Consider the following 25,958-nt stretch of genomic DNA (forward strand, 5'->3'; position numbering starts at 1 on the left):
CTGACCTCGAGCCTCTGACCTCGAGCCTCTGGACTGACCTCGAGCCTCTGGACTCGAGCCTCTGGACTGACCTCGAGCCTCTGGACTGACCTCGAGCCTCTGGACTGACCTCGAGCCTCTGGCCTGACCTCGAGCCTCTGACCTCGAGCCTCTGACCTCGAGCCTCTGACCTCGAGCCTCTGACCTCGAGCCTCTGACCTCGAGCCTCTGGCCTGACCTCGTGCCTCTGACCTCGTGCCTCTGACCTCGTGCCTCTGACCTCGTCCCTCTGGACTGACCTCGAGCCTCTGACCTCGAGCCTCTGACCTCGAGCCTCTGACCTCGAGCCTCTGACCTCGAGCCTCTGGCCTGACCTCGAGCCTCTGACCTCGAGCCTCTGGCCTGACCTCGAGCCTCTGCCCTGACCTCGAGCCTCTGCCCTGACCTCGAGCCTCTGACCTCGTGCCTCTGGACTGACCTCGTGCCTCTGACCTCGTGCCTCTGGACTGACCTCGTGCCTCTGACCTCGTCCCTCTGGCCTGACCTCGTGCCTCTGACCTCGTGCCTCTGGCCTGACCTCGTGCCTCTGGACTGACCTCGTGCCTCTGACCTCGTCCCTCTGGCCTGACCTCGTGCCTCTGGCCTGACCTCGAGCCTCTGACCTCGTGCCTCTGACCTCGTGCCTCTGACCTCGTGCCTCTGACCTCGTCCCTCTGGCCTGACCTCGAGCCTCTGACCTCGTGCCTCTGACCTCGTGCCTCTGACCTCGTCCCTCTGGACTGACCTCGAGCCTCTGACCTCGTGCCTCTGACCTCGTGCCTCTGACCTCGTGCCTCTGACCTCGTGCCTCTGGCCTGACCTCGTGTCTGTGTCTTTGCTCACTCCTGTAATTGAAAGTGTGCTGAAGTGCTCCATCTTTGGGGATTGTCTGATCCTGGCTCTTGGTGATTAAGTATTCCCTCACTAGTGTTAATTAGCCTCCTCTGCCAAAGCGCTCTCGCTGCACCAACTGTGTGAGTCTGTTCTGAGCGCTCCAGCTCCAGGAGCAAACACACGGAGGAAACACACAAACAACCATCTCATCTCAATCCAATCGAGATCCGACAAGTTCAAACGGCCCATGGTAAGATCTGGGCTTTTAGTCGAGAGGTTTACAGACAATAAAAGAGTCAGTAAAAGAGTTCAGACTTTGAAATTGTTACATCTCTTGTTTTTTAGCTCCAACAATTCCATTGATAGCTGAATAACAGGTGGCAAAAGTACTCACAAGTACAAGTACAGGATGTGTAAAATGACTTAAAAGTAAATACACAGTGGATGGGACTGTGTTATGGTCATTCTGATTCATTACAATTAACAGATTCATTAGATAAACAAATTCACTGTTCCTCAACCTAACCCTGACCTTACGCTAAATGTGAAAGAATATATTGTCAAAAAAACAAAAAACAAAAAATTTGCTAGAAAAATACAAACGTTAACATCGCAACAGTTATATTAAAAAGTAAAGGTATTCGTGGATTGACATTCATAACGTGTCGTCAGTTTATCCACAACCATCCACTAAATGATTTATTATTACTGCAAAGAGGTTACCACATCTACAAATATGTGCGTATGTGAATGAAATACACATTGTGGCTTTAATTTGCCTTTTTCTACAAAGTAATTAAATTAGAGGTTGTTATTTTGATTTATTTCAAAGTACTCAGCCTGTTTTGGAAAATGTAGGAGTATAAAGTACAGATATTCGTTTATAATGTCACAAGTATGTTTGGATACTAAAGTACAGATGGCTTTTTGTGACACACGATCATGGTTTATTTGATGAATGTCTCCCCGTTAACGCGCTGCAGACGGAGCTGACCTGACGTTGTCGTGCTTCTGGATATAGATCTTATGGAACATCATGTCTTCCTTCTTGGCATTGATGTCAGCCTTCATCTCCATGGCGACGTGCCTAGGCAACACGGAGAGCAGCAGCCGTTCCTGGAAACAGTAACAAAATGCAGATCATCATGTCATTCATAACATCAGCGGCTCTCTTTCCTTCTCTCTCTTTGTTTACTCTCCCTCCTTTTCTCCATCTCTCTCTCTCTCTCATTCTTCCCCCCCTTCTCTCCATCATTCTCTCTCTCTCTCACTTATATCTTTTTTCTCTCTCTCTCTCTCTCTCTCCCTCCCTCTTTCCTCTCTCCTCTATTTATCTCCGTCCATCACAGTCACTCTTTTACTCACTATCTCCCTTGGCTGTGTCATTCTGTCTCTTTCTCTCTCCTCCCTCACGCTACCCCCTTCTCGCCCTGTCCTTCTCTCTCTCTCCCTCTCCACTCTTCTTTCTCTCCCTATCGTTCCTCTCTCTTCTCTGTCTCGGTTTCCATTTCTCTCCTCTATCGATCTCTTTTCTCCCTATATTTCTTTATCTTTCTCCTCTCTCTCTTTTTATCTCCCTCTTTCAACTCTTTCTTTCTTCTCTCCGTCTCTCTCTCTCTCCTCTCTCTCTATGTATACCCTTGTCGCACTCTTTCTTCTATCTCTTTCTCTACCTCTATTTCCTCACTCTCTTCTCCATCTCCTCTCTCTCTTTCTCCCCTTTCTCCATCTACCCCCTTCGGTAACTCTTTACTTTCTCTCCCTCTCTTTTCTCTTGTCTCTATGTCTTTCTCTCCCTCTATCTCCTCTCTCTATCTACTTCTTACTGTCACTCTTTACTTTCTCTCCCTCTTTCCTCTGACTCCTCTCGCTCTCTCTTGTCCTCTCCTCTCTATATACACCCCCTTCTCTCGTTCCCTTTCCTTTTTCTTTCGTCTCGCTCCTCTGTTTTCTCTTTCTCCCTCTCTCTTTGTCTATTTTCTCTACCACTTTCTCATGCTCTCTTTCTCAATGCTTTCTCCCCCTCACTTCTTTCTCCCTCCTCTTATTTATCTCTCTCTCTCTCTCTCTCTCTCTCTCTCTATGTCAAGAGTCCAGTCTAAGCCTGCTCTTCTTTTCCATTGGTCACATCTGCGGCTCATTCTTTCATTCATAAAAACATGGGTTGATTCGCTCAGTCGTCTGTTTGCAGCGTAATACGTTTAATGCATAAAATGTGCAATGAAATGCCTTGTTTTGGTTTAGTCACAATTAAACACATCTTGATTTTGTTACATTTCCTGACTAGATTATTCAGAATAAGCCGCTTAAACCACTGAACGTCTGTATCCTAAATATCAGGCAGTAAACGGACAGGTTATTTGTGATTGTAGAAACCTAAACGACAAGTAAGATTAAATTATTTTATTTCATCTAAAACATATTAGGCCATCCTTATAACAATTGTCGAATGTACATAAACACACAACATTTGAATCATAAATGGTCATTAAAGTACATTGTCCAACTAAAATAACTATGTTTTACCAGTTCAGTTTAGTGCAGCTGGGACAGACTTTAAATCAATTACACTTCATTGTCCCACAGGAAAACAAAGCTGCAGCACAGAAAGTCCCGACATGTATAAAGACAAACCACAAGGGGGCAGTAAAGGGAACAATCACTCCTGGTATGTTTCGCAAATCCAGCCACATTAGATTAGATCATGTTTAATTCCATAAACGCGTGTAACGTTCACGATGACGTCATAGTCGTACCTGCTGTTGGTTTTCCCTCTGCAGATGGAGCCGCGCCTGGATGTAGCCCCTGGTCTCCTGGAAGGCCTGACGCTGGGACACCTCGGCCGGATAGTGGGTGCAGATCCCAATGATGTTCGTGCACAGGAAGATCAGGACGTTCGCGCTCACCTGCACAACACATGAGAAAGAAAGACGGGCGGTCAGACATCTCCTCAGGTCATTCATACGGGATCAAAGCAATCAAACGGTGAAATTTGAGTCAGTATCAAATAACAAACGTTGCGATCATTTAGACGACGTCGGGTTAAACCTCCACAAACACGTTCTGAAGGTCTCGTATCAGGTTATGGGTTCGTGTTTCAGTCGTTCTCAGATGTTGTCGTTTTTCTCAGCATAGATCGCAAATCTAATCTCAATACTTCTCAGATAAATCCCTTTTAGATTGTGGGGCACTTGAGCACGCTGAAGAAAGCTTTTTTAAGACTCGACACAGGGAAAGAGGTCGTGTGCCAAACCTAAATACATGAAAGCTAAAACTAAACACACAATTTTTAGTGCTTTTTTGTACAGATTAAATTATCCATCCATCCATTTTCTACCGCTTGTTCCCTTTCGGGGGTCGCGGGTGACTGGAGCCTTTCCCAGTGACTTCGGGCCTTAGGCGGGGTACACCCTGGACAGTGGCCAACTCGTCGCAGGACTAACACAGACACAGAGACATTACAGACAACCATTCGCTCTCACATTCATTCACTAGGGCCAATTTAGAGTCACCAATTTTGCCTAACACATGCATGTCTTTGGACGATTAAATTATATATTATTATAATTAATTAAGTTTATTTTATTTTCATTTCAGAGGAAAATTATAACATGAAAAAGCCCCAAAGTTGTTACACTAACAGTATCTATTTGCAGCCCATGCCATAATACTACAATCACCACCTGTTTGTCGCCATGGAGATATTATTACTTTGTCTAGAATGTTCCAGTGTGGCATTACAGTTAACTGCATTTGTTCACACACAGCTTGTTTGATATATTTAAGGCTCTCATCAACCCGAAGACAACTCTGTGGAGAAAAGACACGTTTAATGCCAAACTGCGGAACATTCCGGGCCGAGCAAAACACGCAGACTGCGCACGTGCAGTCTGCGTTTAAATATAGCGGTGTGAATTTCCTCCATTGATTCGTCTCGGGAGGACTGCGGCTTCTTCCTGTTCGTGCAGAGCGACACGACATGAGGCTCCACGGGGCCCATAACACACACATGATCCTTTCAACATGTGCGTCTGTGACACGGGGAGAACAATGATCACATGTCCACAACAGCGCCGCATTGTCCTCAACGGAGCGGCGACAATGAGCCAATAACGCTCGTGATGTCCCACTCTGAATTGTTTTCTGGGCTCTCTAGTGGGTCGTCAAACATGATTAATGAATGATTAATTGACACTGAAACTTGCACCAAAACTAGATAATACTCATTTGAACAGGTATTGATACTGTAAACCTGAAGTTGGGCCTTTAGATTTATATCAGAACTAGAAAAAGGACCAGAATATTCAATACATGGCTAGGTTTTATTTATCCGTGGGGATGTTTATTTATTCCCTGTTTATTTCAACTGAATTCCTTCAACAAATGAGCCTGTCTTTTTATGTATAAATCCTGCCCTGTACTTGAGATTGCAACAAAATGATTCTTGTAATAGTTTAACCATGTTTAGAATGTGGATTAAGAGTGGAATCCAAAATCTTTGTAATCCCGATTAGACTTTATTCTAAACGTGTTGAGCACTCTTCCAGACGTGCCTGAACATAAACAGATGAATAACTTACAGTAACCTTTCACTGTTGTGCGCTCAATGTTAGAATGATGACCTTTGGTGTCCTAGAAAGTCCTAAAGCATCATGGGAATATTTTATGGTCTGTCATCGGCCCCTTCCTCAGAACAGCTGCTCGTGTTTATGCCACAAGACCGAAGCTCTTCTCTCCAGAGACCAAAAGGCTAAAGCGGACTCGACTTCAGAAGGAATGCAAGGCTGAAAGATGAATTATATAACATTTAAATCACACTTCGAATGGGCAAAATGAGCTCATCTCAAAGGAGAACTAAATCTTTATAACACTTTTTTTGGGTCAATTTTCAACATGAAATATGTGGTAATTAATTCTTAGATCAAAACGATTACAAACATATTCAGGAAAGCCCCAATTTCATCCTGTTTAGGCGATATTCCAACTGAATCCTGATGTTATTTTTTCACCATTTGTTAGTAAAGTGGCTACTATTTGCTTTAAATGTAATCAAAGAAATCATTAATATATTTTTACACATTTACAGTCATTAAAAAACATTTCTATATATATATATTCCAGCTTTACAGTAATGTCTTTAGTCTTGCAAATTGATTGTTATTGCCATCTTGTGGTTACAAAGAGAAGTGCACAGTGGGTCAATGAGTCCAAACCAAAAACTGTACTTTAATAATGTTTAAAAGAGCCTTCGTGACCTGATATAATTGTTTATTCATGTATTTATGATTGTATTACTGCGAAAACATGCTGCAGTCTCCCTAACCACTAAAAATCTTACAAATCCAAGCGTTCAAATACCAATAAAAACATCAACAGCCAAACAATTCCATAAAACAAGCATTTACAGCAAACAAAGGATGCCGAAAATAGAAAAAAGCTGCATAACAGACAACAATAGATAAAGCGTGTGACTGACAGATGTTGCGTGTAGGAAGGAAGCGAGTGGTTGGAAGCTGGACGAGACAAAAACAAAAACATGGCGGACAGGAGGAGGAAGAGTAGAGGGGACGGAGAGGACAGTGACGAGAGGCAGATGCTCCACTGTTTACATTACTCTCTCTGTTCAAGCAAACCTCGACATGCTCCACACCACGCGGCCAAGTTGAAGTTTAAGACAGTGGCCCAGAGCGAAGGTTGTGAAGTGTTTTGAGCCAGGAAAGCAAGTTATCATCTCAGAAAATGAAAGCGCTTCCTTCACCTTGAATGAAGAGAACAAATCATGGAAATTAGGATAAAACCAGGACTTCACAAGGTCTGAACAAGGACTATGATTTACCAGGTCCGAACTAAATCAGACAAATAAGAGTAAAATAAGGTGTTCAATTAAAACTGACTAAACAAGGACAAAACCAGTCTAACAAGGACATAAACAGCCTGTGTTTGTTCATTTATCCGGCAAATATTCTATTTTCTGAATGATCAATGTTGAAGTTGTCCTCACTGAACATCTGTGACAGGGTTTTTTTTCTCCAGATCTTCCCCGCTCTGTCGTTTTACTGGTGGAATAATGTCGCTCTGTTTGCATCGAAACTGAGCTGTTATGTTCCGTTAATTTGCTGTAACGATTAGTGCGGGAAAACTGGAAAAATGATTAATGACAATCTGTTGACGAGCTGGACTTTTGTGAATGTTAGTGTTTTGATACATAGGAAAAGGTTCGATACTGGTTTAGGTGCTGCAAAGATAAGAAAACAGTCCTATTTTAGACAGTAGAATTACATTTTCAGCACAAAAAACAGCTTAATCTTAATAACAGAATGTCATCTTTTATTAGATCTCTAGAGTCTCCATTAACAATCAAATAAAATGCAAGTATAACATTAAAACCACCATCCATCCATCCATCCATCTTCTGCCGCTTTATCCGGGGCCGGGTCGCGGGGCCCCGGATAAAACCACCCTTCAGTTTAAATACAACCACAATTTGCAGAAACAATTTTGTAAAAAGAAAGTATAAAGGCTTTGAACATGTATTTTTTTGGAGACATTTTAAGTATATTTGTGCATATTCTCTTGAACAAAATAGGTCTTCCCTTAATAGTAGAAGGATTGTCTATATGTGCAGTAGTAGTAACAGTATTCTAAATGTATATCATGTTGGACGAGACCCTACTTTCTACGAATACAGATTAAGCGCTTACTTCTTTCACCTCAGATTACATTAACGGTTTTAAATCAACAGCCGCAGTGATCTGAATCTGATCTTGTTTATTTTCCACCTGAAAGCGGCGTCCAGTCTGTGAGGGACCTTGGCCTAATCCGCGATATCAAAATAGCATTATGTAATCGCTGCTTTGACCCAGGCCGGGCAGCAAACAGCACCAACACAAGGCATTGTGCTCCTGAACGGCCTCACAAATCCTCCTGAACAGCTCCACAACATCCAGCTCAGGATCAAAAACATGTCAACTCGCTTTGTTTTAGGAGGAGCAGGCAAGTTAAAGGAAAGACTATTCACATGAGTGAAATAAACACAAATAAATAAAAACATCTATTCTAGTGTTACAATTATTGTGAGAATATTTATGGCAATTTTACATTTTCACTTACACGTTGCATGTTTATCAATTTTCACTTCTAAAATGACTTTTCATTCATGAATTAAACAATTACTAACTGTAATGAACTAACATTTGAATCTGTTAGTTCATCATCCTCTTAAAACCGATAACAAAATGAGTATTCATGAATTCTGCTTGTAAAAGAAACAGAACCAAGTCTATAACAAAAGGATTCCCATGTTAGTTACAGTGACGGGACGTATGCACATCTCAGGAGGAACACAAAGTCTCATGTTTGGAAAGATGTATAACAGTATTTTACCATGTCAAAGAACTCACTATTCACAGGGAAATAATAGTTGCTGGAGAAACTGTGGTAGTCAAGTGGACGTCTCAAAACCTGTGTGGAACTCACATAAAATACTTTGACTTTCAAGACACTTCCCACAGTCTGGAGTGCATAATATACATATTATATGTATATTATAATACGGCTAACAGGACCGCGGCATAAACGATCGACGCAAATGTAAAGGGCGACAACCGAGAGGATCCAGAGTCTGTCAGTTCACTCTAAAACTCGTGCTAACTCATCTTCAAACACAGCATAGGACCTGGTAGAAAACGGGTAATTAGATCAAATTAAAATAATTCAATCCAAAATGCACCAGAAAACAGCAAATGACATGTGATGTTCTCTCTTTCCATATGGCTATTTCTAATTAAAAAAAAATAATAATAAATTGTAAATGCTGATGAATGTGGCCTGCTCCTAAGTCAGGCCTGATTTCATGATTGTATTCATTATATTCTATTGTTATGTTCATCCATTTAAACAGTGTGTCGTTTGATGGGCCACAAACCAAATCTTGTTTAAGACCCCCAAATGCCTAGAATGGGCCCTCACAGCTATTGTTGATCTTTACAACAGGGCTCCCTCCACGAGCAGCACCAGAGCCATGACCCAGAGCTGAAATAAACACGCTTTTAGTTCAAGTTCCAGTAAAACCATTGGATTTTCACTGTGCTTTCATGACGTAGATTCCTGAGCTCTATAATTACTTTAATTCTCGCTTTTTGTCACCGAGTTGTCGCTATGACTCAATTTTCTTGTGAATCAGCTACTACTGCCGCGCACCACGTCAATTTACTGCAAACAATGAAAAGAGTTCAGCAGATGTTCGGCGCGCTGACACTTCTCTGAGGATCGTCTTTGGGATTCACAATGATGAGTTCAAAGAGATGGAACTAAACAATAATCCTGACAACGAGATGCTTCAAGTTGGATTTGAACCTTTTTGATTAGGTTGACCATAACGACATTGATGCAAAAATGATATAAAATAATCCAAATCAACAGGTTCAATCCTTCTTTTGCACACGTCAAATATAGTTCATGTTTTAGAGACAAATACTGTCTCCTGCCCTGGTTCTGCTCCACGATTATTCTACTTTAACACTGCAAGATGTGATCCAAGGTCTCTCCGCAGAGGATCATATTACAACAGACAACAAACTCCCTATTTCATTTGTAACAACCATCCACGACCCCCTTGACCTCGCCCTGACCTTTCCTCGACCGTCTGGAGATCTCCCGTGAACAGAAAAGCAAACCAAAGCCACAGCACAAACCACAAGACCCCATCAATCATATTCAAACTGCCCATTTCAAGCTGATTAAAGGTACATTATGTGTGTCGCTTGGTGGTCTAGGGCCGTGGTTCCCAAAGGGGAAGTTGGGACCACCCGGGGGGGTCGTGAGACATGAGCTGGGGGTCGCGAGAGGATCTCATAAAGATTTAACTCATCTGTGTTTCACCGGAAAACTGTATAATTAGGCTGAATAAATAAATAATATAAATTTGATCTGACATGTTTTTAAATTGAAATGATTACTGTGGTCAGTTTCATTTCGATGCAGGGGTCCCTGGTCCGTTGGTTATTCTAGAAGACGATACGTATGCCAGGCTCCATGTTCAGCCGGCAACAGTATAGAATGAAAGAATAGAAAGTTCCACAATATGGCATTAAAATCATCTTTCTCCATCGAGTTAAGCAGGTGACGCCGGATTTACTGCCGTTTTTCAGAGCTGAAGAAAATGTTGATACAAAATGCAACTTTGATAATAATGAGTAAAAACTATGATTTTTGTTTTGTGAAAAGGTGAAGGTTGTGCGTCCTCGAGTGCCAAACCCAAAAAGAACATTTATTTATAATGTTTAGGGTTGCAAATAATAAAAAAAAAAAAAAAAAGGACAGAGAAGAATAACCACCATAGAAAACTTCAACTTTGATAAATCTACATTAAAACACATTAGAACACAGTTAATTTAAAAGGTGCTAAATCAAACGGCGTTCAAGTCAAGAAACGACAACGCCGCCAGGCCAAGTTTTAGGTCTGTGGCGACGTCACAGTTTAGTTTTGGTTTGGGGGAGGGTCAAGGTGTTTCAATAGAAAAACTTGAATAAATGCACAAATAAATCATACTGTGCAAAGCAACAACATCTCCATGAGACGGAAGGAAAATATGTCAGATCTTCCACCAGAAAAAAACACCTAAAAACAGAACTATTGGACACCAACTATGGACGAAAGTTATACATTGATTTAATCTTAAACTAAATGACTGATGTTGTCAATATTACACTGTATTTAAACTACAGTTGCAGTTTCTTCTCGCACATGTGAATTGTTGGTGATGGTGTATTCATTTCGTTTTTATACCTCTCTGGTGACAGCAGCCTTCACCTCACAACCCTCACCCACATTCCACACCCCCGCTCCACCTCAGCACCTCAGCACAGAGCACCCAGCACCCGCAAGCCCCTCCCCCTGCTCCTCCCACATCTGAGGCGCACGCCCGGGTGAGAGCCGACTGTGTCACCTCTGAAGCTCAAGCGTGACTCCTTCACATCTCGTGACACCCATAATCAGGTTGTGAGGAGACATTTCCAGCATTTATTTGAAACGACATTATTGTATCAGTGCAATTACAATTATATTTATGGTTATGGTCATTTGGGCCAAGAACAACATAAAATTACAAAAGCACTTCATATTTGGGTTCACCTTTATTTGGAGACTACTAGATTGAATTGAAAGGACATCATTTTGCTTCTATTGTCACAGTTTTAATTGAATATGTTTGTATTTTTATCATGTTTGTAGATTAACCGTATTATTTAGATGTCCCTACTTTGTTGATCGAGGGGTAAAGCTCATAATTTACTGCTGCAATGTTGAAAAAAAGTTAAAAGTGGTAAAACTGATACTGTAGAATACAGTTTTCTCATTATCATTTAGGAATGTACCACTTATTTTGTACATCAGGTTGTTGTTTTTTTAAGTTTGAAATAATAAATCTGCTTGCACAAAATATATAATATAAAATAACAACTTATTTTACAGTTTGTTATAGTAAATCTATATAATCAGCACAATTTGTTAAACTTGATTTGAGCCCAGCTTAGACCTGATATAGACATTGGTCCTGGTTTAGTCCTGGTTTAGTTTTTATATTTGTATGAATGAAACCACTGTATGACGTTAGAAAAGTTACTTCTTGTTCCCTTCAGTTAATCGATAATCGTAATCATTCAGGCTGCACAAACAGAACTAAAAAGTAATAATTGTGATAAATTCAGGAAAAAAAGGTTGTTTTTAAATCAATATACTCCAAATAAGTATCGTAAACCTAAATGTAAAGTGTTTTTGTTTCTTTCTGGCTGTTTTTGTCACATTAACTTTACTTTATCATTCGAAGAGTTTGATTTCACAGTTCAAATACAGGAGTGTTGACCTAGAAAACATTGTGAATAAAAGGAAATGAAAGATTTCACTGTTGTATGTGGTCAATAACTGAATAATCATAACATTTGTCGCATGTATCTATTCCCCATTTCCACACGCTTTGGTTTGGTTAGCGTTGGCCCTTCTCTTGTTACTGTAAGCGTCCCTCGTTCTTTGTGGGAGTTTGTGTATATTTGCCGTGGTGGGCATCTGGTCGCTTGTGTACTCAGCCCCGGGTCGCCCACACACACACCAGCTCCCACTGCCTTATCTGAACAGAGCAGGAGCAACCCTCACCTCGCGCTCTTCTCCACCCAAAACCCCCTTTATATTCTCTTTCACTCACTCGGAGCACTAAACCGCAGGATGAATCGAGTGTACGTGTTTAGTGATGATAGGGGGAAACCAGAGCACCCAAAGGAAACACACCCAAACACTAAGACATGAAAGCTCCATGCAGAAATAATATCTTGACTACATGTAACAGCCATACTATTCAAAATAAGTTTGTTAAGGTTTTGTTGTAACAGACAAAGAGTGGGAACACATTCATCCAGCACAAATCTCATGTTTGGAAAGCGTTCTGATGGAAAAATGTGTCACTGCATTTATAAAACACAGAAAATGTGAATAAAAGATGTAGTCCATAAATATTGTGTGTTGTCTGTCTGAAAATTCATAAATATTTTACTCTTTTTCTTAAAACACAGCCAAATATATTCAATGTCAAAATCCCTTTTGAGGTTAAAACTGTGTCTGGGACTTAAATCTTACTCCTACAATGAAAACAATTGAACTTTTTCTTTAAACCTAAAACTTGACATATTCTGAAACACTGAGGTGATTGGGTCAAATGCAGGAAACCGGTTAAGCTTTACTTCTATTTAATAGCATGATGTTGTTGTTTATCTCTCTGTCTTGTAAGTTCTTTTGTTGTTTCATTTAAAAACAGTAAAAACACACTCCACATCGAAGGCCCCACATATTTTGTTGTTGCAATACTAACATTTCAAACTAGATTTCAATACTGAAAGGGCTCGAATGCCAAATTAATTAAAATAATATGATCAAAATCCCACTATTGTTTTAGACAATTCACTGTAATTTTCAACATCAATTAACAGTGGTTTATTTAATGTCCATGTGGTTATATACAGTAGCCTATTAAGTCTGACAAATCCAGACTATATTCAAAAGCTGTGCAGGAAAGATCCAATTTCCAATCCAATGTAAAGCAGCCGAGAGTTGAAAGAAGTCGCATGAGGCTGGAGAAGTTTATTACCATCAGCACAAAACCCGGGACCTGGAGATATGAAGTTAGGTTTATGCTTGATGTGTCCGTGAGGTCATTTCTGCAGGATTTCCAAGCAGCTAGCAGCTATGTCACCATTTTTGACAAACACAAATATCTGAGAGCGACTTTATTTTGTTGATTACTGTTTAGAAGGTCAAAAAATGTGTAATTTTGTGTAAATTCTGCATAAACTGGAACGAGTGTCCCTAGAGTGATGTCACTTTCTGTCACTTTCTACACATTTTCCAACGTTTTCTCCACAAATAATGGCTTGATTTCCAGCAGTTTTTTTCCTTTTAAGTGAACTTTTTGGCCTTGTTGCCCTGAGTCAAAATCCAAACGAGTGTGAGGACCACTGAACCGTCACTGTGGGGAACCAACCCTGTTTAAATCCTCAGTGGGCGATGCATTAAATATGCTCTGATCCACGCCGGGGGTCCTAACACTAAAAACTTCACCAAACACATCGCTGTTGGCAAACGGTGAGGTGTGACTTCTGCAGAGCCTGTGTGAAAATGAAAATGTTCCACCGACAGCCTGATTCTGAACCAGTGGCTTTATAATGAGAAAACGCTGGAGAGGAAGGAAAAGGCTGAGGATTTTACTTAAAAAGAAGGCAATATTTATACAAAAAGGTGATTTGAAAAGTTGTTAATACGATTGTAGTAACAAGAAAGTTCTCATCTTCTCAATTTCCTGTTCATCTTATTTATTGGAAAACAACCATCAAAAAGCTGCAATGATGATGAAATGTCAACGTAACATTTAAGTGAAAAGAAACTTGGCTGTATGATTATTTTGTGAACAGACTGACTAAACCAAACGTTCTGATTTAAAATAATGAAATAAGCAAACAATAGTATGACATTAATATGATTAGAAGGTCAACAATGGGAAAGGGCTGTTATACTGTACAAAAACTGAGCAAAAACCAATGTATTTATACGTCTGTAACACAAAAACAGCCATATTTCAGTATAGATCCAATGAAAATGATCTCATGAAGCTGTGAAGAGCTGCATTTGTGTAAACGTACGTGTGAGGCCAAGTACTTAACACTCCACTACATTTAAAAACAGACTGGATTAACAAATAAAAAGCACTTTTCATTGGATTTTAGCACGTTCATGGTGACGTCATGTGTTAGGGTTTTGAATTCAAGTCTGAGCTTTGAGCAAACCAAAATATACACAAAAATATCACAAGAAAAAATTAAGAAGTTGATTGGAATTTAAAGATCAGCACAATTCTTTATCAAATTCACCACAATGTGATGTTAGGTCATAAACTGTTTTGTGATTTCTGTCATTTCTTTGTGATTTTAATGCATTTTTTTTCCTGTTGTGAAGCACTTTGAATTGTCTTGTGTATGAAATGTGCTCTACAAATAAACCTTGCCACAATTCACGCTTTGTAACAGTTCTAAACATTTGAGTGAGAAACTTTACTCTTTACTCTTAAAGTACATGTTTAATTAAGTCATTGTTTTTACACCATTTTAAACCATGTTCTGGGTTAAAAAATACAGTATACTAAATGGTAAGTGTGTGGATTCTCTATAGTGGATGGATAAAGAGGGAGCGAACAAAGGACAGAGGGAGGGAAAGAGAGCAAAATGAAAGTGAGTGAGTGAGTGAGTGAGTGAGAGAAGGGGGAAAGAAAGAGGGGACAGAAGTAGGGAAAGACGTAGAGAAAGAACGAAATGGGAGGGAGCGAGAAAGGGAAAGGGTGATTTAGGGGGCGAGAAAAAGAAAAAGTTGGGGAGGGAAAGAAAGGCTGAACTAGATCTGTCTGAGAGAAAGAGGAGAGAAAGAGATGGAGGGAAATAGATAAAATAGAAAAACTAGAGAGAGGGGGATGGGGTGAGAGAGAAAGAAAGAACACAAGTAATGGGAAAAAGAGGGGGAGAGAGAGAGTTAGAACTAAAAGGGTGACAGGGAGGAGATTGAGAGAAATAGGGGGAAAAGAAAAGAGTGTGGGAAAGAAAGAATGAAAGAAAGAAAGCGAAAGAAACTAGCCAAAAGGAAAAAAGAATGAAAGATGGAGTGATGAATGGAAATAAATAAAATAAAAGAGAAAGAAAGAGTGGGAGAGAAATGAGGCAAGAAAAAAATGGAGAAAGAAGTGGGAGAAAACAAGGGAGGGAAAGAGAGAAAAGAGAGCGGGAAGAAAGAAAGAAAGCAAAGGAGAGAGAGAGAGAGAGACCGTTTTGAGTCGTTTCCACGGTAACCGCGCTGGGGGAGACACTTAGCCGTGCTGGTTATGCGCTGCGTGTTGGACGTGGAGGCGCGGCCATGAGCTTTGTCGTTATGTCAGAGTTTAGACGATTTGGCTCAAACACTCGTCACAAGAACATGTTTGTAGAGCTCTAAAGTCAAGAGCCCCGTGACACAGACACTGGTGCTGTAATTACATCAAATTTACTCTTGGAATATAAATGGATTTAACTGATAAAAAAAAATACAACTACATTTAAAACACATGTACTTTCTTTGAATACATGTTTAAACCTATACTTGTGCTTGTAAATGACTATAATATCAGCATCTGCGCAAACACAAAGAAAGAAAAAGCAGCGCACCGCCCGCTCTGATTGGCCCAGAGCTCAGAGAATATGCAGATTGTGGTGTAAAGAACTTAACTCAGCTTTAAAATACTTCATTAATCAGAGTTTGTATAAAAGACTGATGGAAAATGCTGCTAGAACAGCCGTTGCGTACTTTTTAGGCATTTGAGCGGTGAAACTGTGAAAGCGTTTACTTCCGTCTTCAATGGCGCGAGTCGAGTTGTGACGACACAGTTTCAATCTCCATAGTGACAGGTTGTTAAAATGCCGCCGCGCCGTTAAACGCACAAATTATTTATGGAACGGGACGTGGATATCCAATTCTCTTTTCACTTCACTCGAGGCGTTTGATTCTGTGGAAAACACTCGCACTTCTGCCGCTCCGAGTTAAAGGAGCCAAACTGGACACGTTCAGACTGTAACTAACAAACAGGTGTCATTTTGAAACTTTTATTGCATTTAATACGTGTTTCAGAACTCAAATAAAATAGGACTAACAAGAAACATTGTATCGGAATTGAATTGTTTGCGATTTTGTGTAAAAAATCTTCACTTTATAAATTTTTTGTTGAAAATCCCTCAAACTCAAAACACATTTACTTAATTACATATATTTATGTGTTTCTGTAGCTTTAAAGTATTCTTATTCATTTTAGTGAATATGAAAAAGTGGTATTAGTTAGTTAGTCGACTTTGTATTTACGATTATTTTGAGAAGAAAATAAATCGCGCAACGATTATTCATGATTATTGACACTAAACAAAAGTGAAATCCTTCTTTTTCTTTCATTCCAACACATTCATTACTGTTTCAATATGCGACCAGCTTTATGAAACCAAAAGTCAAGTTAAGGTGATCCAAACAGCCACATAAACAACACTATACATTTATGTGTAACTCGTAATTGAAATCCTTTTGCTTCTAAAATAGTCACAATTATCGAGTTACATAATAATCTTGACATTCCCAGTAGAATAAATACTATCTTTTCAAATAAATCCCCACGTAAGAGCCATCTTTTTTGCTTTTAATGAATAATCCAATTCTTAACAATCTAACAATGTTGCACTTTTATAAATATCACATAAAAACAGGGCAAAATAACTTGAGCTGAGATATGGACACGTAGAAATGTGATAAATGTACGTTTGTTTTCTCACCAAAAAGGGCGGCGTTTGAAATGTTTGAGCGTTGGAGCATTCTTACCTCCTTATCTTATCTAATGAACAACAAACACTGAGGCCGGACACATGGAGAGTACAAAACACACAGTCCTCTCAACGCTCAAACCACCGCAAATGAAGCTTTCAGTAAATAAAAGCTTCATTTAGGTTTTAGACGGTTTATACAGTATTATCATCGTGTTTAGTGGGGAAATTGTGTTCTAAATTCACAAAACATTGCAGTTCCTGAAACCTTCACTGTGCAGCTTTGAAGTATAGATCCAGATGTTTACCATTTCATGAAAAATATATATATATTTTGTCTTTTGAATGGTAAAAAGTCTTCAAAACACTGCGTATGAACATGAGGCTGAACAACAGAACCCGTGATTGTCAAGGTTGTCCATAAAATAATAAAATAATAAACGGACAAAATTATAAAAAAAAAAATTAAATATAAAATAAAATGATAAAAAAATAAAATAATAATAAAATAATTTAAATAATTAAAAAAAATAGAACGAAATTTTAAAAAGTATAAAAATGAATAAGAATAAATGAAAATAAGGAAATAAAAAGATGGATAAATAAATAGATGAATAAATAGATGAATAAATAGAAAATAAATAGATGGATAAATAGATGGATGGATGAATAAATAAATAAATAGACGGATAAATAGATAGATGAATAAATAAATAAGGCAATGAATATGCGGATAGTGCTGATGCCGTGACAGTCGGAACGTTGTCGCGCTGCGTTCAGGCCTCGTGAATGTGCACGTTTGTGTGTTTTAGATAATACAGGCCCGCTCGTTTTGAGGAGGTTTATCGTGTTGCACTGACGCAGACTGAGATAAGGCTGTGACGCGCTGCACAAGAGCGTGACCTCAAATCCACGACAGAGATGTCGCCGAAGCGACCGCTCACATCTCCATCCGTCAGAGAGTGTGAGAGAGGAATGATTGCTAGATTTGAGTTGTTATCATTTATGTTACAATATGAATAAATACGAACTAAGTAAAGAGTAAGAACTGGACAAAATGACTGTGAGAATATTGAGTCAAAGTCATTTCAGTTCTATACAAAAAAAAAAGTACATTTAAAAGTGCTGTGCTTTTGCATTTGTACTTTATCCTTCAGAACATTTGATTTGGTAAAGCTGATCACTGTGGATGAAAGTGACTCAAGGATTTCACTGAATGTAAATGAATGTGAATAATTGCTTCACTGTGATATCATGCACTTCGACTGGTTACGATGCGGTCAGCTGTCATCCAACTGAGCACGTCATATCGTAGAGAGGCAGAGAACTTGTTTTAAATGTGGCAACCCAAAGTGAGGAGCTCGTTCTTTCTGTTTTTTGTAATGGTGAATAAATCAACATGAATCATTTTGAAAGACATGCGTTTATCGAAACAAATCCCACATATGCTGCATTTCAATAGAACATAAATAGTGTTGTAGCCTTACAGTTTAACTCTTCTATCTTAATCTTTTAAAGGTGCGATCTCTCATTTATCCAGGAAGGGCCCAGGATACATTTAAATTTGGTTCTGTTTTTGTAAATTGAGACATTTCAAATACATCCAGAAGTCATTTTCCATCAGCCTGAACAGATTACACCGACCTATATTTTAACATAATAGTTTTTATGCCCATTGTTTAATCTGTATTTATCCTTCACATATGTTATACCCTTTATTCCACTGCTGTTCTTTTCGTTGCGACACCGAGTAGATTCTCTTATCTACAACACAACGTCCCTCCTTCTTTCTAGAGTCGAAATGAACCGCCTCATTACCCTCAGCTTCAGCAACAAATGTGAAAATAACAAACAAATGATTTCTAATGTTTTATTCAGCTCCTTCCAGGAAACCCCATTGAAGTTAATAAGTTATTGGTGAAAGAGGAAACACCCGTTAACATGCCCGAGCGAGACGTGATGGATGACACTGTACTGTGTGTCTCTCGGTACACAAATGACCTCAGGAGCCAGCAGCTCGGGGCCGTCTCATGACATTCATCCATGTAACGCTGCCAAGCAAAGGGAGCGCTTTGTAAGGGCGTCGCTCACATTTGACTTGAACTCAATCACTTCATCTTTCAATAAAATCTTCTTCAGCCTAAGATTAAAAAGATACGTCATGCTTTTATCTGGTACGTTACAATCCATAAGACACGTGGGTTATTATTTCATACTTTAAATATTTGAAATCTTTATATTGATCTAAAGAGACTTATTGAAAAGGGTTGTTGAGAACGTGCGCCCGGACCATGCTCACGACCCCGCCCCTGGACATATGCAGTCCAACAAGAGAGGAGTGTATTTTTATTTTATTTGTGCCAAAGGCTAAGCTGCTAAGATGAGGGTTAATGGTGGGAAGAAAACAATTATACCATGGTTAAAAGCTCTAAAGTGGATTTAGCATGATAATGTCATATTTGAGGTTACACATTACAGGGTTTCACCACATCAAGTCATTTGGGAGGATAATTGGAACTATAAATAAATACAATGACATTGCTATAGCTGGAAAATGTTGCCTATTGAGCATGTATTTTTCAAATTTCAGGTTAGTTATGTACTCATTCTGTTTTATCTTTGCCTGTAGAGGAAATGAAAGCAATAATACATTCGGAGAGTCCACGCGTCACTGATTGGTTACTCACCCACAGAGGCTCTTTATTAAAATGATTTTTCAACACTGAAGTCTGAAAAAAAAAAAACTTGATTAATGTATAAATAAATTTATTTATTTATTTATTTATATGTATAATACGTATAATAATAATAATATATATATAGCACACAACAGAACACACACAGAACACACAACAGAACACACAACAGAACACACAACAGAACACACACAGAACACACACAGAACACACACAGAACACACACAGAACACACACAGAACACACACAGAACACACACAGAACACAGAACACACACAGAACACACACAGAACACACACAGAACACACACAGAGCACACACAGAACACACACAGAACACAGAACACACACAGAACACAACAGAACACACACAGAACACACACAGAGCACACACAGAGCACACACAGAGCACACACAGAACACACACAGAACACACACAGAACACAGAACACACACAGAACACACACAGAACACACACAGAACACACACAGAACACACACAGAACACACACAGAACACACACAGAACACACACAGAACACACACAGAACACACACAGAACACACACAGAACACACACAGAACACACACAGAGCACACACAGAACACACACAGAACACACACAGAGCACACACAGAACACAGAACACACACAGAACACAACAGAACACACACAGAGCACACACAGAACACACACAGAACACACACAGAACACACACAGAGCACACACAGAACACACAACACAACAGAACACACACAGAGCACACACAGAACACAGAACACACACAGAGCACACACAGAGCACACACAGAACACAGAACACAACAGAACACACACAGAGCACACACAGAGCACACACAGAACACACACAGAACACACACAGAACACAGAACACACACAGAGCACACACAGAACACAGAACACACACAGAACACACACAGAACACACACAGAACACACACAGAACACAGAACACACACAGAACACAGAACACACAGAGAACACACACAGAACCCACACAGAACACACACAGAGCACACACAGAACACACACAGAACACACACAGAACACACACAGAGCACACACAGAACACACACAGAACACACACAACACACACAGAGCACACACAGAACACACATAGAACACACACAGAACACACACAGAGCACACACAGAACACACACAGAACACACACAGAGCACACACAGAACACACACAGAGCACACACAGAACACACACAGAACACACACAGAACACAGAACACACACAGAACACACACAGAACACAGAACACACACAGAGCACACACAGAACACACACAGAACACAGAACACACACAGAACACACACAGAACACACACAGAACACAGAACACACACAGAACACACACAGAGCACACACAGAACACAGAACACACACAGAACACAACAGAACACACACAGAGCACACACAGAGCACACACAGAACACACACAGAACACACAGAACACAGAACACAACAGAACACACACAGAGCACACACAGAACACAGAACACACACAGAGCACACACAGAACACAGAACACAACAGAACACACACAGAGCACACACAGAGCACACACAGAACACATACAGAACACAGAACACACACAGAGCACACACAGAACACAGAACACACACAGAACACACACAGAACACACACAGAACACAGAACACACAGAGAACACACACAGAACCCACACAGAACACACACAGAGCACACACAGAACACACACAGAACACACACAGAACACACACAGAACACACACAGAACACACACAGAGCACACACAGAACACACACAGAACACACACAGAACACACACAGAACACACAGAACACACACAGAGCACACACAGAACACACAGAGAACACACACAGAGCACACACAGAACACACACAGAGCACACACAGAACACAGAACACACACAGAGCACACACAGAACACACACAGAACACACACAGAACACACACAAAACACAGAACACACACAGAACACACACAGAACACAGAACACACACAGAGCACACACAGAACACACACAGAACACAGAACACACACAGAACACACACAGAACACAGAACACACACAGAACACACACAGAACACACACAGAACACACACAGAACACAGAACACACACAGAACACAGAACACACACAGAACACAGAACACACACAGAACACACACAGAACACACACAGAACACACACAGAACACAGAACACACACAGAACACACAACATGAAGACGTTTAGAGTCAGAATATAGAAGCACAACCTAAAGACTTCTGTAGTGAAAGTCTGAACCAGATTTTGATCCAGAAACTCCATTTTCCAAGTCTGGATCTGTTGTGACATCAGGTGCTAAAGCGTAAAGAATTGAAAAATATTACATAAATGATTTGTGTAAGGTTTTAAACACATGAAACATAAACCGTCCTGCACAGAAGTACACATGTGGTAGCATTCTCAAGTTTATCAATCTGATAATCCCGTTTATATTCTAACCACAAAGTGTCCTTTTTACAAGAGAGTTTTGTTCACATTCTTCAAACATTCTGAATTGTTTTGCGACGTGAGCCAAAGATTTGCCAGATTTATGAAAAGTTTCAGAAAATGTCTCAAGGAAATAGAAAAAAAGTGTGATTGCACAGCACTACCTTTACCATCCTGAAATAATTCTCCCTGAATGCAACAGGCCTCAGGAGAAGCAGCTGCACCCACAGCACAGATATCCCCCAATTGTTTCCACTAATGATCTTTCCATTTGCACACGAGTCCCAGCGGAGAACTCAAGTTGTAAAACAGACGAGCAAACGCCTCACACTCCGCACGACCCCCTGCTGGGACCTGCTACCTTCAAGTTTAAAGCAGAGAAATAAACAGCATCCCCCTCCCAGCGCCGGCCCCGGGACGTCCCATCAGACCCTGATGCTGACGGGACGTCCCATCAGACCCTGATGCTGACAAGGCCCTGGTCCTTCACACAAACAACACAATACACTTTTGAGTCGTATCAGGATTCGTTTGCTGGTTCGGTTTGTTTGGGTAAGTGTGAACGTGCAATTGAACTCTAATCTGGACCAAAGAAGTGAACCCTGGTCCGGTTGGAAAGGTCGGTCTCGGTCCGATTGAATCAAACTCTGGCGTGAATGAACCTGAGAGGAGAACAAAACCTGAAAGTGACCGTGAACTGAGCCACGCTGAGACCCACGTGAGGCTCGGGATCAATACAATACAATACTCTCTCCTGTGTGAGATCGGTAACGGGACAAATGACATGTACAAAGTCATGAAAGCAACAGGAGCAATGCTTTAGTAGAATATTTTTTTGTATATGCCGTTGCTGACTTAAAGGCGCAATGGACGATTTTTCGGCGATTTGAGAACACATGCGCACTCCCCCGTGCGGACTGATACAACACACACGTGCATCTCTCGTCTCCCGTAGATTTCAGTCTACTTCTGAGTCAGCTCGAACTGTCTTTCTCCGTCTTCATTTTGCCCCGTACACTGAGGGAACTATATTATGATAGATCAATGCGCTTGGACACGCTGAAATGTGGGACGATCCGCACTCGGCTGCAGGTGAGCAGTAGGTGCGTTTTATGATTGATACGTGGCAGGACTAATCGCAGTCCACGCCACGAGGAAATAAGACTCAGATTTATGCCAAAAAAATCGTCCATTCAACCTTTAAGTCAAAATATTTAAAGTCAAATTCAGTTTGCATGTTGTCACTAGCAACAACAGACATGTCATCATAACAACAAACAAGTATGTGTTTAAAAGAGGAGGAAGAAGCACAAGCGTGTCTAGCCCGGCCCCCTATTTACAAATCATGTGTGTCTGCTAAACACATGCTAATCACCACAAGTATTTTCCTTTGCACTAATAAAAACTTCTCTCACCTCAGATTAACAGCGTTTTATGCTTCGCTCATTGTTTCTGCAGAAATCTGTGTGTTTTTCAATACCTGCGATTATTTTAATCTTTTTCCGTCAAACATATATTTGTATATTTGACATATTTGTTTTGATACAGACGTGTGTTCATGATTGGCTAATCCACCTGTCAATCACACTCGTCTCAGAGATTAGGGAGTGACCAGACTTATAGTGATCAATCTGTATAAAAACAGAGAGATATCATTCTGGAGTTTCCAGGCAAAAGACTTCTACTGAGCCTGAAGTCTGAAGTGACTCTGGAGCTTTTGACAACAGACGGCAAGAGTCAAGCTCCAGAGTCACTGTCTGGACTGAAAAATATGAAACAAAAGTGTAACTAAACTAAAAGTTACATTTAAGAGAAATTCCTCAGAATGTCTGAACTGAACTGGTGCAAACACTGTATTCTCACATTTATGATACAAAACACATGATTGTACAAGACAAAAAGGGCATGAACAACAGAAGCAGGCAACTGTTTGTTCAAATATCCAAATAGATCTTATGTCTCTTCTTGAAGGAGGTGGATGTCCCTCATTCTTCTTATTAGAGAGGATGTTAAACTTCTTGAGTTGACGTTCCTTGCTATTCCTTTGCTCTGCTTCCTGTGCATTCTGTATAAAATCCATCACTCTCTTGTGCACTTCTTCTGGGAGGATGGACATTCATTTCTTTCATTCAATTTCTGTTCTTCAATTGATCAATTCTGGAGTTATTTTCCCTGATCCTTTTTCCCTGACGCAGATGTCAGGTTTCTACTCCAGATCTTCTCTGCTCTGTGTCCGTTTACTGGCGGTTAAATCAAGGCTTTTTGGGATTGGATTGTTCTGTCTGCATCTTGAAAGATGAGTTAAGGATTTTTGTTAAAAAAAAAAAAAAAAAAAAAAGAGAATCCCTCTTTAAAAGGAAATGGTGGTTTAAGGTCAATTTGACAATTTGACAGGTTATTTACACCGGCGTGTTGACGCCCTGGTCAGAACCATACTGGCCAATCAGATGCTAACCAGGTGCATTAGTGATGAGGGAGCTGCAGCCAGCTAACAATATGACTGATATGGCCCATTAAAGGGCTGTTAGGGGAACAAAGAAGATTAGCTTCAGATGAAACTTAGGCAGTGTGAACAAATAGATAAACACAAGAGGTTATCATAAGGAAACTCCTTCCGCCGCGCAGGGCGTGCGCAGCTCAGAGAAGCAAAACTTTTGGATGAAAGTGGAAACATCTTGAATTTCAAAACAGTGTCCAGATGACACATTTGAATATTTTTCTACGATCTTTATGAATGGTTCATGATCATTAAGAACAGGGTGCTTATATAAATGGAATATTCAATAAAATCAAACCAGTGCTTAACATTTAAATGATAAATGTTTAATGCAACTACGGCTGACGTTTAACTTTTTTGACAAAATATCTAACAAATGTTTCTGACAAACGTTGCTCTTGCGATTAGATTTATGATTTATGTTATGTAACAGTAGGATTTAGTTCAAAGTGCCCACTCTAAAAATCTCAATAAATAAATAGACAATAAATGTCTACATTTTAGAGAAGCCTGAAACTGAATGTGTTTTTAGACTAAACTAAACGGGATAAGTGAGTTTTATACATAATAAGTTGCATTGTTGCTGCTGTATGCATCCCTAACCCAGTTGTTTTTAGTTTTAAGATGTCACACAATTAGAAATATTTTATGTATTTATTCGTGAAAATGACAGATTTAACTCACAATTTACTCCTAAAAAGCCTTCTCCATTCTGCTGCGGTTCATATAATCTTCATAATATCAATAAAATAATTAGTCAACTAATAAAAATTCATGTCAACATTGCAAATTTCCCTGTCCTCGTCCATTAACCATCATAAGCCTATAGAATGTTGTAAAGCTGCAGTCAACTAAAGAAATTCAAAACCATTCAAAACATGTCCTGCCAGTCGGCTAAAGTGTGCAGTGGCATGAAACTGGCAAAAGCTTTCAAAACTTTTAAGATAAGACAATGGGGAAATTCCGGAATCTGTTTGATCTGAACATATTATATATGCATTATATATCACATATGTTCATTAACATGTACAGTCCGGACCAAATGAAAAAGAAAAAAGAAAGAAAGCGCACACACAAGAATATAACTGCACAGGATTTCATCAAAAACAATTATTTATATAGCAAGGTATAACGAAATAGTATTTATTTGTAAAAAGGAAGATTTAACTAACTAATTAGTTGACTAAAAAATGTTGGTCGACTAAAACACCCTTGACCCAGTAGCGTGCAGTGACTTGGGGTCTTCATCAGTATTTAGTGGATGACATTTAGGTTAGGTTCAACTTTATTGTCCCCGACAGAAATTCACATTCCACACAACAACCTGCACAATTTCAACACAGAAACATATGGCCATGCATTATTGCACAACCCCAATAAAGTGCTTGTAAAGTGAAAAAAATACATTGCACACAGCCAGTGAGAATAAATATCAGAATAAAAAATACTTAATTCAAAATGTGTCCAATTAACTGGATTTGTTAAGCAAAGCAACAAATGTTTGTCAGAAAGAACATTTTAATCTGTTGCTTTTGTGCTCGCCTGCACGGCA

At 39.9% G+C, this 25,958-nt stretch overlaps 1 protein-coding gene across 1 annotated transcript in view; it reads right to left on the minus strand.

Moving 5' to 3' along the window:
* The window catches only part of adcy6a (adenylate cyclase 6a), a 47,836-nt gene that overhangs the window by 13,487 nt on the left and 8,391 nt on the right, over positions 1 to 25,958 (minus strand). Inside the window, exons 4-5 of the mRNA XM_072449183.1 lie at positions 3,609 to 3,758; positions 1,847 to 1,968 (exon numbers count right to left, since the gene is read on the minus strand). Of these exons, the coding sequence (XP_072305284.1) occupies positions 1,847 to 1,968; positions 3,609 to 3,758 (272 nt within the window). The remainder of the gene's footprint in view (positions 1 to 1,846; positions 1,969 to 3,608; positions 3,759 to 25,958) is intronic.

This window comes from Eucyclogobius newberryi, unplaced genomic scaffold (genome assembly GCF_026437365.1).
Source record: "Eucyclogobius newberryi isolate DKJ021-1_F unplaced genomic scaffold, fEucNew1.0.hap1 SCAF_17, whole genome shotgun sequence".
Taxonomy (NCBI): Eukaryota; Metazoa; Chordata; class Actinopteri; order Gobiiformes; family Gobiidae; genus Eucyclogobius; species Eucyclogobius newberryi.